Source organism: Balaenoptera acutorostrata, chromosome 20 (assembly GCF_949987535.1).
Source record: "Balaenoptera acutorostrata chromosome 20, mBalAcu1.1, whole genome shotgun sequence".
Lineage (NCBI taxonomy): Eukaryota > Metazoa > Chordata > Mammalia > Artiodactyla > Balaenopteridae > Balaenoptera > Balaenoptera acutorostrata.
In genome coordinates, this window is record NC_080083.1 from 5,594,334 (window position 1) to 5,612,517 (window position 18,184).

The 18,184-nt window shown below is 44.5% G+C and overlaps 1 protein-coding gene across 3 annotated transcripts in view; it reads right to left on the bottom strand.

The window, feature by feature from the left end:
• The window catches only part of MAP2K4 (mitogen-activated protein kinase kinase 4), a 104,569-nt gene extending 100,925 nt beyond the window's left edge, over nt 1-3,644 (bottom strand). For 2 of the 3 annotated variants that reach the window (XM_057536003.1, XM_057536002.1), the window contains exon 1: nt 3,490-3,642. In XM_057536003.1, the coding sequence (XP_057391986.1) occupies nt 3,490-3,604 (115 nt within the window). In that variant the 5' untranslated portion in view covers nt 3,605-3,642. Of the gene's footprint in view, nt 1-3,489 lie in introns of all 3 variants that reach the window. The other variant, XR_009006296.1, reaches the window with a different exon arrangement.
• Between the last annotated feature and the right edge of the window lie 14,540 nt (nt 3,645-18,184).

Sequence of the window (18,184 nt, forward strand, 5' to 3'; positions counted from 1 at the left end):
CTAACTATTCTACACATTTTTTAAAAACTGACATTTCTCAGCTATCCAAGTAAAGTTTAAGGAAAAGTTTTATCTTCCCCTGCTTTAAGTCTCCTATAATAAATTTAACTTCTTGTGTTCATGAGATTTTTAAAAATCTACTATATTTTAAGGGTTTAGTAACTAAAGCATTTAAATAGCCATGTCTAATAGCAATCCTTATATACGTATAGATATTTCATAATTTTCAAAGCCCTTTCATGTGCATTAATCTAATAATGTGATTCTCACAACAGCCCTGTAAGGTATTATCCCTATTTTAACAGATAAGAAACTCAGATGAGTTCAGAAAATGTAGGTAATTTCCCCAAGGTCACAGAGCTTGTACACAGCAGAGCAGTTACCTGAACCCAGGGAGAATAAAGACTCATCAAGAATACTCTGACCAGAAATGCTCAATAATGAAAAATGGAAATAAACAGGGTAGAGAAAAGGGTAGGACCCAGTAATAATGAAGCTAAAGAAACTGTGTGATGGATCATGAGGGGTTAGGGACTCATCTGCTAATAATGAAAGAGACAATTAGACCATTACAAATAAGAGTACTGTTGCTATTAACAATGATGATGGCTAACATGTATCAATCACATCCTTACTGTGTGTCAGGCCCACACTTTATATGCATTCTCAAAGTTCCTGTAAGGTAAGCATTATTCCTGCTTCCCAATTGAGAAACTGAGGCTTGGAGAGGTTAAGTATCTTGCCCAAGGTCACAAAATTCTTAAGTCCCGATGAGGGGATTCAAATCCATGACACCAGAGCTCTGGCTTAACTCAAGCATTATTATATTAAAAAAAAATAATTCTCAACTGAGACCACTCTTGGGCCACAAACCTCAAGCCATGAAAATATGTGCAGGGTGACCCAGTGCCCAGCACGGTGCTTCTCACACAGAACGAACACCAATGTCTGTTATATGACATGTATTCCACGCGTCCCACAGCTAAACCCTGCTATTGGAAAGAGCTGGGCCATTAAAAACTCCCTGAGAGACAGTGCTCTGGAGGTGGCAGGTGACCATGCTTGGGAGTGGCATTTACCAAACATCTTCTAAGGACCTGAAGTATGATCTTAAGCCAAAGATCTGATAGGTGAAGTAAGGGAGGTTGGGCTCTAACATCACAAGACAAAAAAGATCCTACACAGCTGCTCAAGCTCACGCTTTGTAACCTGGGTTGTGCGAGAGAACGTCTTGAGAGTTTCAAGTGATTCTCTTCATTCTGAGTAATCAAGAGAGGTTCAAGAAGATACGACAGGTTCCTGAGTCAATCAAGGCTAGACACAGTACTGATAAAAGAAAATTGATCAATAATTCAAAGAGAAGTCTTATGTCCTCCCTCTCCCTTTTAAACTGGGTTCTGCTTAGCAGAAGATTCAGTTTACTGGGTATCAAAACCCAGGGGTGGGAGAGGAGAATGGAGCACATCAGAATAATTCCTAAACACCATGACTTTCTCTGAGTTCCTAGAACACTCCAAGCTCTTTCCCACTTTGGAATCTTCACACACACTGTTGCCTCCGCCTAGAACCCTCTTCTTTATCGTAACAGAGTCCGGTTTCCAGACAGGTCTTCAGCAGACTGCCCCCTCCCCCATTAACTTCTAACCCAGCTTGTTACCTTCGTAACACTTTTCTCAACTAGCAATCCTTCTTACTTATCTGCATGCTGTCTTCCCGCCCCAATCCTATCAGGAGGGTGAGCTCCATCAGGAATGAGACCGCCCGACTCACACTTTTCTATATACCCAGCACTAGAGCACTATGCCTGGCACCAGGCAGATGCTCCATAAACATTTCTGAACGAAAGTTAATTTCTACAGCTGTTTCGAACTATCAGCCTCCCTACTCATCCCCTCCCGCCCCCACCCAAAAAAAACCTTGCATTTTTATAAGCTTTGTAAGTCACCCGTTTGGGATATGCAATATAATCTTAAATTGTCATTTTGCTGTTTCATTTCACCACCACCACCACCACCACCACCACCACCGAGACTGTAGAGCTGGAAGATCAGGAAACCCATCCTGTACTTCATCTGTATATTGTACAACACAGTGGCAGCCAATAACTAATTTAATTTGAATTAATTATCTGAGGGCCTGCACAGAAAGTGTCCTCTGAGCTCTGACATCATCCTGTCTATATATCTATCACTGTTCCTTACGTATATCCCATGGGGAGGGGAAGAGGGATATAAAAATGAATAAAATCCCGCCTCTGCTTCATGAATCACCCTCTCATAAACCCGAAATACTCAACAAACGTCAAACCTAACTAGACAGACAGTTAAGATAGACCTCGGAGCCCTTTAGGAAGATTTTAATCAAAGAGTAACCATGGTCACACGGACCACGAAGGGTACCCCAACTGATGCTGCTAATAATTTAACGCAAGCAAGTCTGCGAAAGTTGTCAAGAGATTTCTGAGATTTCCTGTTTTCAGAAATAACATTACTACTCAAAATTCCCCAGTAAACTCAAGGAAACGGTCCCTCATGGGCTGGGGCCTGGTATTTTCACAACAGCCCCTGTCAAGAGCCACACAGGGCTAAGAAGCATTCCCACCGGGGAAAGCCATTAATTAGGAGGGCTGCTTCAGATGTCCAGTCCCCGCAGAGAACCACTCTGACCCCTGCCTTTCGATTTCCCGGATCTCTGCATTTCAACCGAGCTCCCTCTGTTTCATTTATTTATTTATTTATTTGGTCTGCATGCCAGGCTAACACAGAAACCCCCGGCCTCTCCCAGGCCAAGGGCTGTCTCATCACCTTACAGGTGGCACGGGCCTGAACACCCCCGCCCCACCCGCCCAGCGCGCAGAAACCCGCAGAAGTTTGGAAACCGAGGGTCCAGGAGGACCGCGGAGCCCAGAGGTCAGGCGGCGGCCGGGCCCGGCGGCGCCCGCAGGGAACCAAGATGGCCCTGAGCGGGCCCCACTGCGGCGGCGGCGGCGGGGAGCCGGGCCGGGGCGCCGGGGCGCCAGGGCGCGGGACCGAGGGGCCGAGGGGCCGAGGGGCGCGGGGCCGGGACGCCGCCGCCGCCCTGGGCGGCCGGGACCCGCGGGCCAGGCCCCGGGCGCCTCCCTCCGCCGCAGCCCGGCCGCGCGTTCCCGGAAAGGCGGGCGGGGCGCGCCAGGTAAGCGGCGGCCGCGGCGGGGGTGGCCGCGGGGCGGGCCCGGGCCAGGTGGGCCCCCGCGGGCGGCCGGGAGCCCGCCGGGCCGAGCGCGGGCGGAGGCCGCGGCCCGGGCCTGCTCGGCCCGCCGCCCGGAGCCAGGCCGAGCCCGGGGCGGCCGGCCCGGGGCGGGAAGCGGGGAGGGAGGGAGGCGGACCGGCGCGGGCGGCTCGGTGGCTTCCTCAGCCGGGTCCGGGGGCGTCCGCGGCCGCGGGGACAGGCCGCGACGACGCCGACGGCCGCGCCGGGGGGCCGGGGTCTAGGCGCCGCCGCCTTCCTTACCCTGCATGCTGCTGACGGCCGGGTGGCCGGGCGCCGGGGACCCCACGGGGCCCGGGGTGCCGCTGCCGCTGCCGCCCCCGGAGCCGCCGCCGCCGCTCGGGCTCGGAGCCGCCATTGTTGGGAGTGAGGAGCCGAGCGGCGCCGCGGCGGCTGCAATGCAGCAAGCTCGGCCTCTCGCACGACCGAGGGGCGTGGCCAGCGCCAGCCTTGGCTGCGCCCTCCGGCACGCCCTCCGGCACGCCCCCGCCCGCGCCTGACGCGGAGCCGCACCAGATGCTGAGCGGTAGAACTGCCCGGGTCGCCGGTGCGGGACCCCAAAGGCCGGCAGAAGTCCTGCACCGGGGCTGCGGGCCCGCCGCGGGGCCTAGAGCGGTTTGCGGAGGAGGAGTGTGTGCATTTGGGGTATAAAAGGGTACACAGCTTTTATCATTCCTACAGAGGTCTGTGACCCCAAAAGTTTCAGAAGCCCCTTGTTGGAGTCTCAGAACCCAAAACCAGAATCGTAAAACTGAAAGGGATCGCAGAGCTCGCGCTTCTTGTCCAGTCTCTGACACGGCACTTCCAGAGGGGACTTGGCTCTACCCGTGGTTCCATCTGGAGCTCCCGCTAAGCCTTGCCTAACACCCTAAGCCTCTACCCTGCCCTGGGAGATCCTAAGGAATGCTACTGAAAGTACCGTCAGTGGACCCATCCCAAAAAGACTGAATCAGAACTTACATTTTAATAATATCCCCAGGTAATTTGTATGCACATTAAATTTGAAAAACAGTATCTTAAGCACGCAAGCTCCCTGGCCTCCCAAAATATATTATCTATATCACCGACTTCCCCTAAATACACATTGGATTCTCTCCCCCACCTCTTCTACACCTTATAAGACCAGCCATATAAATTATATAATTTAAATATGAATTATATAAGATGGAAACTTCACAGAACAAAATCAGGTTTCTTCCAGTGCTTGGCACAGAGACTGGTTTTAGGAAGGCAGCAGCTGAAAGAAAAGAAAAAAAAAAAAAAGGTCCTCTGTGAGGCTGGGGGTTCGTGGACCAACAGAAATGTAATTGGAACGGTAAGGTATGAATCTCTGGGCAGAGGTATGTCTCGTCTATATATAGCATGACCAACTATACAATATGCCAAGTCGTCTGAACCATGGAGCTGGATGTTTCCTGCCCTTTGGAAGCACTGAGCAATCTATACCAGGACATCCTTCCACACAGGCCTTATCTGTGCTGGAACTTCCTCGGGGCATCTTGGTAATGTCCCCTCCATCAACAGAAGCCTTGCCTTCTTGCTCCGAACCCAACCTCAGCCATCATCTTGACTGCTCACAGGGGCTAGAGTTAGGGCTTAGGGAAAGTAAACTGGGGAGGCAGTGAAGGCAAACTGAAGGTGAGAGCAGGTAGGTGTGCTTAAAAGTGGAGAGCCTCGCATTCCAGCCTGCCAGAACTCTCCTCTGAGGGCCTGGCTGGCAGAGCGACATCTCCATTTCCAGGTCATTATAAACACTGCCAAATTCCCATCTGGGAATCAGTATCCCAGATTGCTCTTCTTGGTCCTGGGGAATCATAAAAGTGGGGTCCCCAGAAAGGAAATATAATCAGAACCTGGAAGGAAAGTGTCCCATCCAGGCTGTTCAGCCCAGAGTACAGGCTAAATACTCAGTCTGCATCTTTGGCACGGTGCTGATGGGAAGAGTAGCAACAAATGACAGAGAAAAGAAGGAGCTGAGGCTCCCTGAAGGCTCTTCTTTGGAGGTACACATTGGAAGACAGCTTTCTTTTCTTTAAGGTTTATATTTTAGTGCCTGGAGGGGTTAGTATCAAGAATCAAATGAAATTCTTCTCTCAAAACATCAACACAACTTGCCAACAATTAACAAAGATAGATGCAAAAATATAGGGACCCCACCACCACCACCCCCAGGCAATAGTTTTGCACTTCCCTCGGCTTGGCCATTTTAACATCCTGGGAAAAGGCATCAACAGCCTCATAGTTTTTTGGCTAACAGACCAAATGTCATCATCAGACTCCAGATGCAGGATTACCAGACACCAAATAGTTCTATCTGAGCAATTTTCTGACACTTTATTCCAGTACCTGCCAATAGCTTTCACAACCAGTTCCTGCTGACTAAATGTCACTGTTGTGTATGTCATCTCATTTCTCACTTGCAGTTCCTTGGGTTTTGGAGTGGTACCAAGAAATGACTTGGAGGACTTCTAGTCTCCCCACCCGCATTAGTACCATAAGTATCCCTCCCCCATTTTTTGATGTGGACAATTGATATACTTACAGTCTTATGTAAAGTGCTACTAATCCCTTTTTCCAATTATACATATTTCTTTAATAGAAACTTATTATTTAATAGAAATCCTAGAGGCAATACTAGAGATTAGTCAACTATTTAGTAGGAAAAAGTTTTCCAATATTATTTTAGATTATATAGGTTACATTTAAGATTGTTCAAGAAGAGTTTAATAAAGTAAGAAAAACATTGACCTGATACAGTTATGTGAACTTGAATGAGGAAAATATATGTAACAAATAAACCTAAAGGAAAACATTCCAACTAGGAAATTCATTCAGGGAAGTTGAATTAAAAGAGTAAATATATTGTGGAATCTAAAATATGAGACAAATGAACTTATTTACAAGACAGAAACAGACTCACAGACATAGAAAAGAGACTTATGGTTACCAAAGGGGAAAGGGGGTGGGGGAGGGATAAATTAGGAGTTTGGGATTAGCAGATACACACTACTATATATAAGATAAGCAACAAGGTCCTACTGTACAGCACAGGGAACTATATTCAATATCCTGTGATAAATCATAATGTAAAAGAATATGAAAAAGAATATATATGTATATATGTCTGAATCATATTGCTGTACACCAGAAACTAACACAACATTGTAAATCAACTATACTTCAATGAAAAAGAAATTTTTAATTAAAAAAGTACTTTAAGATAAAATGGGACAAAAAGAGTCTAAAGAAAGCAGAAATAAAGGATGCTTTCAGACAAAAAAGAAGAGTAATATGTAACTAATTAGTCTTTTGTTTAAAAATGCCTAATGCTGAGCTTGTAATAAAACGGACAGTATACTTGGATTGCTGTTAGTATTGTGAACTAGTGCGTAAGAACCAGGGATAAGAACCATCCCGGACTTCCCTGGTGGCACAGTGGTTAAGAATCCACCTGTCAATTCAGGGGACATGGGTTTGAGCCCTGGTCCAGGAAGACCCCACATGCCGCGGAGTAACTAAGCCCGTGCGCCACAGCTACTGAGCCTGTGCTCTAGAGCCCAAGAGCCACAACTACTGAGCCCGCGTACCACAACTACTGAAGCCTGCGCGCCTAGAGCCCATGCTCTGCAGCAAGAGTAGCCACCGCAGTGAGAAGCCCGCGCACCGCAACAAAGAGTAGCCCCCACTTGCCACAACTAGAGAAAGACTGCGCACAGCAACGAAGACCCAACACAGCCAAAAATAAATAAATTAATTAATTAATTAAAAAAAAACTATCAACTAGGTCTGAGTTTAGGCAAAAACAAGAAAGGATCTTGGTTTGTTCAACTTGATGAAGCTATGAGCTTTTTACTTTTTCTTATGCTCATATTTTTCTTATATATTTGTGCTTTATGGTTTCTTATAGACTGAATTGTGTCTCCCCTGAAAAAAATATTCGTATGTTGAGGTCCTAACCCACAGTACCTCAGAATGTGACTGTATTTGGAGATAAGGCTTTAAAGAGGTAATTAAGGTAAAATGAGGTCACAGTGGGCCCTAATCCAATATGACTGGTGTCCTTATAAGGAGAACAGGACACACAGAGAGAAGGCTGTGTGAAGACACAGGGAGAAGACGGCCATCTACAAGCCGAGGAGAGAGGCCTGAGAAGAAGGCATCCTGCTGACACGTTGATCTGGACTTCCAGCTTCCAGGATTGTGAGAAAATACATTTCTATTGGTTAAGCCTCCCAGTCTGGGGTACTTTGTTATGACAGCCATAAAAAACCCATACATGGTTCAAAATAATGAATCGCTTAAAAGAAGTACAGCCTTTTTAGTAATATACTAGTAGCTGGCATAATCCTTGGGGAGCGGAAAAGGCAATTAGGCAAAATATGTTTCAGTAACCCGCAAATTCACGTTTAGAAGAGCTCCTTGAGAAAAATCCCTAAAGGGGCCTGAAGTTCTTGGCTCTGTCATGTAATGACTTTTCCTTCCCACTGGAGAGGATGGAAATAACAGAGTAAGGCCATTGCTATGAGCAATGTATGACAAGGTCAGAGTGGCATCTGCATACCCCCTGCTTAGAGCACCTTTGCTTGCTTGTTTTTCTTGATGCATGTCTCAATGGTTACATTAAGAGGACAGTTTTCTCTTCACATTCCAAATAAGGCAAAAATAAGCTGCAATTGGATTTCACCTTAGGTCCCCCGTTTCAGTCTCTGAGAAAGTTAGAAGGGTCAGGCACCTCTATTTGGCTGTGACAATCACGTGATAGTCCTTACAAGGGCTCAGCAGTTGGCTTTGAGCAAAACCCATCTCCTGTCCATCCCCAAATCGCTGGGGGTTTAGGACCAGGCCATCCAATGACCGATGTTGCCTCTGCAGGTTTCTGGATATCGGTTGAACATTGCACTTAATTGGAAATGAAGGGAATGTGAGTTCATTCCATCAAAAGAACCAAAGTTCAGTCTGGTTCAGATAAAGGGAAATATTAATTTGACTATTTAATAACTATACATGCATCTAGAGATTTATAGGAAAATGTTCATCACAACATTATTTATAAGAATTTTTTTAAAAATGGAAATACCTCACTCTAAGTCACTACCACAGTGAGGTGTATTATTGATAGTATTAACAATGGTCTGACCAGATACAAATATATTCCAGAATGATACAGTTCTCATCTGCCTGAACTACACCCAGAGCCTGTCCTCATCTTCTGTATTCCGTTGATCTATCCTCACCGTTTTTTAAAAAACAAAATGAAACTACAATGGAAAAAAAAAAAGAGAGCGAGAGAGAGAACAGTGGGCACTTTTGTCGGGGAGAACAGGAAATTCAGCGTGATTGGCTGGGAAGGGGCCAGAGGAAAATTTCCTAAGGTAATGGTGATGTTCTATGCCCTGATAGCAGTTTGGGTTACACGAGTTTATGCATCTGTCAAAATGCAGCAAATACATGCTCAAGATTTGTGCATTTCAAAGTATGTAAATTATATATCAAAAGAAGAAACTGTGAACAAATCCTGAACTCAGGCTAATGATCTGAATGCTGAAATCATAAAGAGGACATGTACTGATACCTGCAGTTTACTTTGAAATGCGTCAGAAAAAAAAGATGGCTGAATGGAAGGTTAGAGGGATGGATAGATGGATAGATATGTGCTGAAACAAGCATCACGAAATGTTAATGCTAAACTCTAGGTAGTCGGTAGACTGAAGATAACTACAAATTTTTTCAACTGTATATTTGAATTTTTTCATAAGAAAATATTAGAAGAAAATGAAAAACACTATAAAACCAAAAAAACAAAAAAACCCAAAAAACAAACACCACACAAAAATTAAACATATTGCTCAATTATATTGCCCTAGAGCAAAATTACAATCCAAGTAAACTAAGTATAAATGTCTAACTAATTTAATCCAATCGAATAGGTATCTTATAAAACTCAGGACTTACTGAAACTTCTCATCTAAAAGAAAGGAATCACCTAGGGTAAAGCCACACAGGGTCCTTTCTGTGCAGGGTCATATGTTGACCGTGGACTTACATGAGACCGCAACAGGCATCTCTGGCTCACTCGAGGTTGTAGCATTTAATAATTACTTAGGGGAGGACATTGTGGGCTTTGTTTCATTTTTGGTTTTGCTTTTTAGATTAAGTAACACGATCTGGCTTCAATTTAAAAACATTGTTTTTGTTTCATTGTGTGGGTTTTTTGGTAGCAGATTTATTGAGCTATATTTCACATATTATACAATTCACCCATCTGAAATGTACCGTTCAGCGGTTTTTAGTATATACACAGTTATGCAACCATAACAGGAGTCAAATTGAGACCATTCCCATCACCCCAGAAAGAAACTCCATACAATTTACGGTCACTTTCAACTGGCCCCGACCACCCCCAGCTCCAGCTCTAGGCAACCACTAATCTACTTTCTGTCATAGATTTGCCTTTTCTAGGTGATCATATAGCACATGGCCTTTCGTATCCTACTGCTTTCAGCCAGCATAATATTTTTAAGGTTCGTCCATGCTGTAGCTTGTATTAGAACTTCACTCCTTTTCATGGCTGGATAATATGCCATTGTGTGGATGTACACCACATTGTGCTTATTCATTTGCCCATTGATGGACATCTTGGGTTGTTTCTACTTTTTGGCTATTATGAATGAAGCTGCTGTGAACACTTGTGTACGAGTTTTTGCATGGACATATGTTTTCAAATTTCTTGTGTACAGGCCTAAAAGCAGAATTATTGGGTCACACAGTAAGTCTGTGTTTAACCATTTGAGGAACTGCCAGAATCTCTTCCAAAGTAGCTATACCATTTTACATTTCCACCAGCAGTGTTTGAGTGTTCCAGCTTCTCCACCTCTTAGGCAAACACATTATGATCTGTCTTTTTTATTAGAGCCACCCTTATGGTAACACTGTATTTTGAGGCATTTCATCTATAATAGCCACTGAATTGGACATTGGCAGACATTGTATATTTTATAAACTTAAAATGAAAGGTGTTCATTTCAAGAGGAACTAGCACAACATGAATTCCTGTGACCATAGATGACTCACTTTTGGTACATCAATCCATATCAAATCTACCAGTCAAAACTCAAGGAAACTGTGCCCTTTTCTGAGAGGTACAAACAAATTTGTTGGCTTCCTCTAACCATCAGAAATCAGTAACTAAATTCTATTAGTAGTGGATGAAGCATTTTATCAGTGACATAGATTAACGAAAAAATTAATGCTGGACACATAGGAAGTTCTCTATTTTTGGAATACTGAAAAAAATTCAATTATTCAACAATAGGAATTAATAATAAAGTTATACACTATACACAGCACAAAAATATTAATGAGCAGGAGAGAAGATGTCACAAGAACAAAAAGTCTGAATTGGGTTTTATAAAAAGATAAAGTGGACACTTAGGAAAAATGCAACTTACCTTATATTAGTCAGATGCTAAGAGCTTCTCTAAGTCTAAATACACCTCTGAAAACTATACCTCATTACACCCCAGAAGCACTTCATATGTTTGTCTGTAATATATAAAGATATATTTATTTATATATCTAAAGAACATATGAACCAATAAATGAGCACCAGCAGTGAAATAGAAAAAAAATGAGTAAAAGATAAATAAATATAAATGGCTTCTAAACCAATAATTCCAAATCTCATTCATAATTATAGTAGTGTGCATTTAAATAATAATGGTATATAGTATTTTCCTTTAAAGATTGATAAATATATTTTTCTGTTGACATTTCTAACTTATGATCTATCTCAGACACAAGCTCCCATTAGTTCGAAGAAAGGTCGTATTTAAACTCAGTTCATTCATCGAAAGTCATTCTCTCCCTGATCTTGTCTTAGGTCATAGATAAAGACAGCCTCTGATGGCTCACAAAACAGCCACATTCCAGTACCAATTTATTCTTTTTAATTAATTAATTAATTTATTTATTTATTTTTGGCTGCATTGGGTCTTCCTTGTTGTGCGCGGGCTTCTCAATGCAGTGGCTTCTCTTGTTGCAGAGCATGGGCTCTAGGCGCGGGGGCTTCAGTAGTTGTGGCACACGGACTCAGTAGTTGTGGCATGTGGACTCAGTAGTTGTGGCTCACGGGCTCTAGAGCGCAGGCTCAGTAGTTGTGGCTCGCAGGCTCAGCAGTTGTGGCTCGTAGGCTCAGTAGTTGTGGCTCATGGGCTCTAGAGCGCAGGCTTAGTAGTTGTGGTGCACAGGCTTAGCTGCTCCGTGGCATGTGGGATCTTCCCTGACCAGGGCTCGAACCCGTGTCCCCTGCATTGGCAGGCGGATTCTTAACCACTGCACCACCAGGGAAGTCCCTCCAGTACCAATTTAGAGTTGTAAGACTTTCACATAATACTGCATCAAAATTTGTTATAAAGAACTAAAATTTCAAAAAGAACTAGAATTTTACCACTTCCTATCTGTTTTATTCATCTTTCCTTTCTCCATATAAGTGACTGGGCAACAGGATTTGGAGAAAGTCTTTTGACGATAAACTTTTGGTAGCTTATGAATTGTGAATATTGTAAATGTAATACCTAATGAAAATTATTTAACATGTAGCTAAATCGAGATTGATAGCTGTCCTTCTGTTGTTGCAACAAGCATTCTTTTATGAGTTACAAAGTATTTATTACCATACATTTATATTCTTTTAAGCAGTTTCATTTAAAAATTAATCAGAAACACAAATTATTTTTGAAAATTCTGTTTTATAAAAAGATATGTTTTTTCCTTATATATTCTATTTTACTTACACAAAATGTTTCTTTTCTTCTCTTTATTGAACAGAAAATAAATGTATCGAGTTTCTATTCTCTGCTCAGGTTCTACTTGAATAGCAATGAATTGCAAGATACATAGATGATAAATCGTGTAAGAATTTACTCAGTGAATATTTATTACTAGATCAATAGAGTAAAATTTTTGATAGTACTTTTTTTACTTAAAAGTCTTTATTGGTTCCCTTTAAGCCTGAAAATAAAGTTTTGTTAAGCTACCATCCCCATTTCTCTCTGCCTATTCTAACCTGTTCTTGACAGGTGCTACTATAGAGCTTTCATGCCATTTTTGGTCTATTATGCCTTATTAAATCCAAGCCACATGTGCAGTCAAAGAAAAATGATATTCTTTTAGTCATTTCTAAACTACTCTCTCCTGATGTTACATATATAAGCCATGTTTTAGCAGTTTTTTTTTCCCCCTACCACCTCACAAGTCTGTGTGTTAGAATTCGGGAATATATTTTTAGACAGTTTGGTGCAGTTCAGTGGTTTTCAGGAAGCCAAGTTAAGGGATTTCTTTGTTCTTTTCCCCCTCACCCAGGCTGGAGCAAGGAGACATGATCTTAAAAGTTCAGGAATGTATGACGACACAGAGATGGGCAGCATTTGTCCTGGAGGACCACAGGACGCCGCAGGGACCTCAGGAGGACTCACATCACTGTTTCACGAGGTCCGAACGATGCCACTCGGATGTGGTCGCCTTGAACACAACTGTCCTCCTGCATCCATGCGTGGTCTGGGTGGTTCTAGGGGTGGCCCTGGAGGGAGACACAGGCTCACAGGCAAGGTTGTCTACACCAGACCATGTCTCCTTGACTACATATGTTTTCAGGTATGTGGAGGAAATCCAAGATCATTCTTCATGGAGAAAGAAGTCCAGATCCCGGTTTATAAGAGAGCGTATCCATGAGACAAGTGTCTTACTCTCCCAGATAGCTCTTGAGGATCTAACTCCTTCTTTCTCTTTTTTTCCCCCCTAGTGGACTCTGGTTGAGCTCTAGTGCTCACAAGTCATGAATCTTCCAGGACGGTCACAATTCAAATACTATGTTCCCGATTTTGGACCATGAGGTCTGAATTTTGGTCCTGAAAATACAGTTACAGGACACCTAGGCTAAATTCTTGTTGTTGCCCTTGACTGATTCCTTCGTATTTCTCTCTTGGGAGCTGCCCTGAATAACGGGGATCTGGGGAAGGACAGTTCCTAGATGCCTGGTGCCTGGTGGAGACAACAGACTGACAAGAACATGGCCAGTGCTCTGGGGGAGAAGGGCTCTGGGGGAGAAGGGCTCTGGGGGAGAAGGGCTCTGCGGGAGAAGGGCTCTGCGGGAGAAGGGCTCTGCCGGAGAAGGGCTCTGGGGGAGAAGGGCTCTGCGGGAGAAGGGCTCTGCGGGAGAAGGGCTCTGCGGGAGAAGGGCTCTGGCGAGGCAGTGCCCTCCCCAGGCTGCAGTGGTCAGCCTTGCCTCTTCCCCTGAAAGCCCTCCAACCCACTGGCCAGCTGAGCCCTGAGGCATCCCCAATGAGCTCTAAAACTCAGAATCCAAGGTGGGCATCATTAAACTACCATCTCCTCTGACTTCTGGAGAATATTACCGAGCAGTTCTGTTCAAACACCTTTAGAGACCAGGTTAAAGTCCTGGAAAATGTAAAGAGACTTGATTTACAGGGATGGTCAGTGTATGTCATACACCATAAAAGGCGCTCACTTCAAAATAAGAATTTAAAAACTGTGCTTGCCAAACGAAATACATGCTTCCAGTTTCCAGCGCCTGGTTTGGAGGGTCCACAGCAGCATCAGAGGAAAGAAGGGATCTTTGGTAAAATTCTGCAAGCTTTAATAATACATTCTATGCCTAATTCTTGGTATCCCAGCTTCTTCCAAGATGAGGTTATGTTCTGTGCCTTTGGCCACATGCTGTTTCTTCTGCGCATCTCCATGGGCAGCCTGAATCTCTCTGCAGTGGCCCTCCAAGACTTCCTAAAACAGACTACTGCTGCCGATTAACTTAATTTTCTGTCTGTTCTCCTAATACCACATAATGGATAGACTACATTCTGGAAAATAGGTGTTTTGGTATTTTCTTTTAAACCCCAGTGTCTGGTTAATCCCAATCCTTTTCTCTCTGTGTGTTCTCCACTGTTCAGACCCTTTTTGTTAATTAGCAGTGACAGATGACTCACCCGTCTTGCTGGCTCCCCAGAGGAAGAAAAAGCTTGCTTCCTTTATTGATCTCAAGCCCTTCAAGTGTCGCCAAATGCTCCTGGAAGCTTCTGTCCCAGGGAGGAAAGTTCAATCTGAAAAACTTGGGCAGTGGTCCAGCCATCCCTCGCATCCGGCAGCAGGGACAGATGGGCCTCCCACTGCTCGATGCTGATGGGGTTTTCAGGAGCCCTGGCCATCAGAAAGAGGGAAACGTCACAGATTCAGCAAGGGCAGGGGCTGGCTGTCCAAAGCCGGGAGGGTCATCAGCTCAGCAAGAGATCAAGCAGCCTGAAGGGAAGGAGGCCCATGGAGGCCACAAGTGACCATGCGGAAAGCAGAAATCAGTAACAAGCATCAAGATGAGGCACCTAAGGGACCAAAGAAGGAGAATTCTGGGCGGTAGAATGTTTACGGGAGTCTGAGGCCTCTTACTCAATCTCCCTGAAATTGTTAACCAGATAGAACTCTCCAAGCTTTAAAGGACCCCTGGTCAATTAATGGGATAAAGAATCATCTGTGCATCACACTAAGCGAAGTAAGTCGGAAACAGAACAAATACCACATATCACTTGTATGTGGAATCTAAAATATGACACAGATCAACATATCTACAAAACAGAAACAGACTCACAGACATAGAGAACAGATTTGTGGTTGCCAAGGGGCAGGGGGGTGGGGGAGGGATGGATTGGGAGTTTGGGATTAGCAGATGCAAACTATTATATATAGGATGGATAAACAACAAGGTCCTGTATAGCACAGAGAACTAGATTCAATATCCTGTGATAAACCATAATGGAAAAGAATATGAAAAAGAATGTATGTATATTTATAACTGAATCACTTTGCTGTACAGCAGAAATTAACACATTGTAAATCAACTATACTTAAATAAAATTAAAAAAAAAAAAAAAGAATCATCTATGGAATTCAGAAGTTTTCCACATCTGTACCTGAAGGCAGGAGCTCTTTTTCTGGCACGAACAAAAGACAGATCAACATTACACAGAGAGTCTTGACGAGGTGAGATCCCAGCTTTCAGTAAACTTTAGGCTCTGTGGTTGAAACCGTATCCAGAACACGAAGATAATTTTCAGTGATGCTTAAGGTCATACAATATCCTACCAGGTACTTTTTGGAATTTCTTAGTAGGCACATTTCTTCAAAAATTGCTTAATTAACAGATGGTATTGAAAAATGAAAATGTTTTGCCAATGATGTACTTTTTCCATTTGGAGGGTTTGTGAAGTTTCTTTTTTTATTTATGACAACCATTAAAACTAAGTGTTGAAAAAAAAAAGAAGGTAGAACAAGACCTGAAAAATCTCTGTATAATGAGAGTATTAAATCAAGATTTGCTCAAATAATGAGGCCTGTTCCATCTCATTTTAAGTGGGAATTTTATTCAACAAGTAAAATGAGTACTTTGAAATATTATTTTTTCATTCTTACCTCAGTCTTTGTTAACTTTTATATTCACATGTTTTATTATATAGACTATGTAGGCAAAATAATACATGTATATTATTTATTAATAAATACATATACAAATAGTGGCTCTCTAGCCTCAAAATAGTTGTACTGGTAAAGGGTGCTTGATCAAAAAAGTGTAGCGACCACTGCTCTAAATCAGGGCTTCTCAAATGTGGCTGCACAGCAGACTCACACAGAAGGCATGTTAAGCCCAGATTTCTTGCCTTCTCCTCTAATTAGGTTCTCTGAGAAGTGGAGCCTGGAAATACAGCTTTTAAGCAAACTTCCAAAATGATGCTTTTGGCACTGGTCTGAGGAGAAGCACTGCAATGCACAGTTAATAATAAATAATTGTCTCAACTCAGACTTCAAGAGACTAACAGACCTAGTTAGTGGCCAAAACTTTTATGGGCAGGAGTGATGATCACATATCACAAGGGGCAAGTGGACAGTTTATAAAGAAATTAGTAAACTGCCAAGTGTAGCTTCCATATCAAGAACCATCTATAAGAATTAGAGTTTTCGGGCTTCCCTGGTGGCGCAGTGGTTGAGAGTCTGCCTGCCAATGCGGGGCACACGGGTTCGAGCCCTGGTCTGGGAGGATCCCACGTGCCGCGGAGCAGCTAGGCCCGTGAGCCACGGCTGCTGGGCCTGCGCGTCTGGAGCCTGTGCTCGGCAACGAGAGGCCGCGATGGTGAGAGGCCCGCGCACCGCGATGAGGAGTGGCCCCCGCTTGCCGCAACTGGAGAAAGCCCTCGCACAGAAACGAAGATCCAACACAGCCATACATACATACATACATAAAAAGAATGTAAGCAGACAAGAATAGCATTAAAAAAAAAAAAAAAAAGAATTAGAGTTTTCAACCTGAAGTTCGTGGGTTCCAAGGATGCACTTCAGGGCTCTGTGAAATCCCTGAATTTGCGTGAAAAATTTTGTATGTAGATATGTATGCGCACTTTCCTTGTGAAAAGATTTATAGCTTCCATCAGATTCACAGAGGGCTCTGTGGCCCAATTAAAGCTTTCAAATTACTGTTATCTTCCTTGGATGTTGATCAGCTAAAAACTTACATGTTGAAGATAAAAACTCATCATCTTCCCTTTCCAAACCAGCTCACCTCTTGAATTTCTTAGAAGCAAAGCACGTTGGTGTTGGAAGTAACACCCTCTGCAAGTGTCTCTCTAAATGTTTCTGACAAATTGTTACCCATGATCTGCTCAGGAACTCAAAAAAACCAGCTTTGTTACACAAGTCACCTTCAGAAACTTCCACCTGGGTTAAGCTGAAATAGTATTTTTCACTATTTTCGCTGCAGAGTGGGTCTTGCTCAGGCCCTGGGACCTAGAAAAACATGCTGAATCCCTTTCCCACTGGTCAGTTTTTCAGCTATGTGAAGACATCATGACCCACTCATCCCCCCCGCCACTTCGCCCAAAGCTTTGTTTCTTCAGAGGAGATGTCTCCCATTCCTCCTAACCCTGGGCAGGGTACTTCACCATATTGACAACCCCTTTTTTAAATGCTCTACGGTTTGCCAATTGCCCATGATTGAACATTCATACGATACACACGCAACTCCATTCTCCCAGATTTGGACCTGATACTTACTACTAACACAGCTTTGTCCCACAAGATGACTGTGTGGTCGAGTGCAGGATGGCCTGGAAATGGGCAAGACTGGAAGTTCTGAAACTGGTGAGGGCTTCACCCGTTACTCCGGTTAGAAATGACGGGGAAGGAGGTAGGGGTAGAGAGTGGACAGAGCGGAGGTGTCGAAGAGATAGACAGGGGGTAAAATCATAGGACTTGGCCATTGTTGGCACGTGGGAAAGGGAAGAAGGGGAGGGAGGAGGCGAGGAAGACACCACGTTGAAGGAGTGAGGTGGGGGGGGGGCAGACAGGCAAGAGACAAGGTGGGAAGAGATGTTGGCGCCCCACTGAACTTCAACACTGAAAGAGGGGAGGTGGAAGGAGAGCGCCCGGGAAATGCAGAGTAGGCGAGAGCTGGAGAAGCGGGACAGAGCAAGGCCGGGGCAAATCATATGCCCCTGGGAGGCCAAGTGAGGTGAGAACCCCAAGGACGAGAGACTCCGGTTAAGAACCTGGGATAGGGCCCGAAAGCTTCAGCTCTGGGTGTGGGACTGGCAGAGGGGTCTGGGAAAGTCACGAAAACGACCTCTGCAGCCCTCGCAGTGCTTGGTCCAAGTGCCCGGCCCAGACCCGGGGCTCACTACACATCCAGGTGAGGACTGAGTGACCGCGCAGAGCTCGAATGAATGACCCAACCGCCCGCTGCGGGCGACGCACAGTGGCCTCGGCGCCGCGGAGGCGCGGGCGGGGTGGAGCGACCCTGTAGGCCAATCGGAGCCCGCGCCTCCGCCCCGCCCCCGCCCCGCCCCGCCAGGCCCAGAGGCGCGCGCAGCCTCCCGTCTCCCGGAAG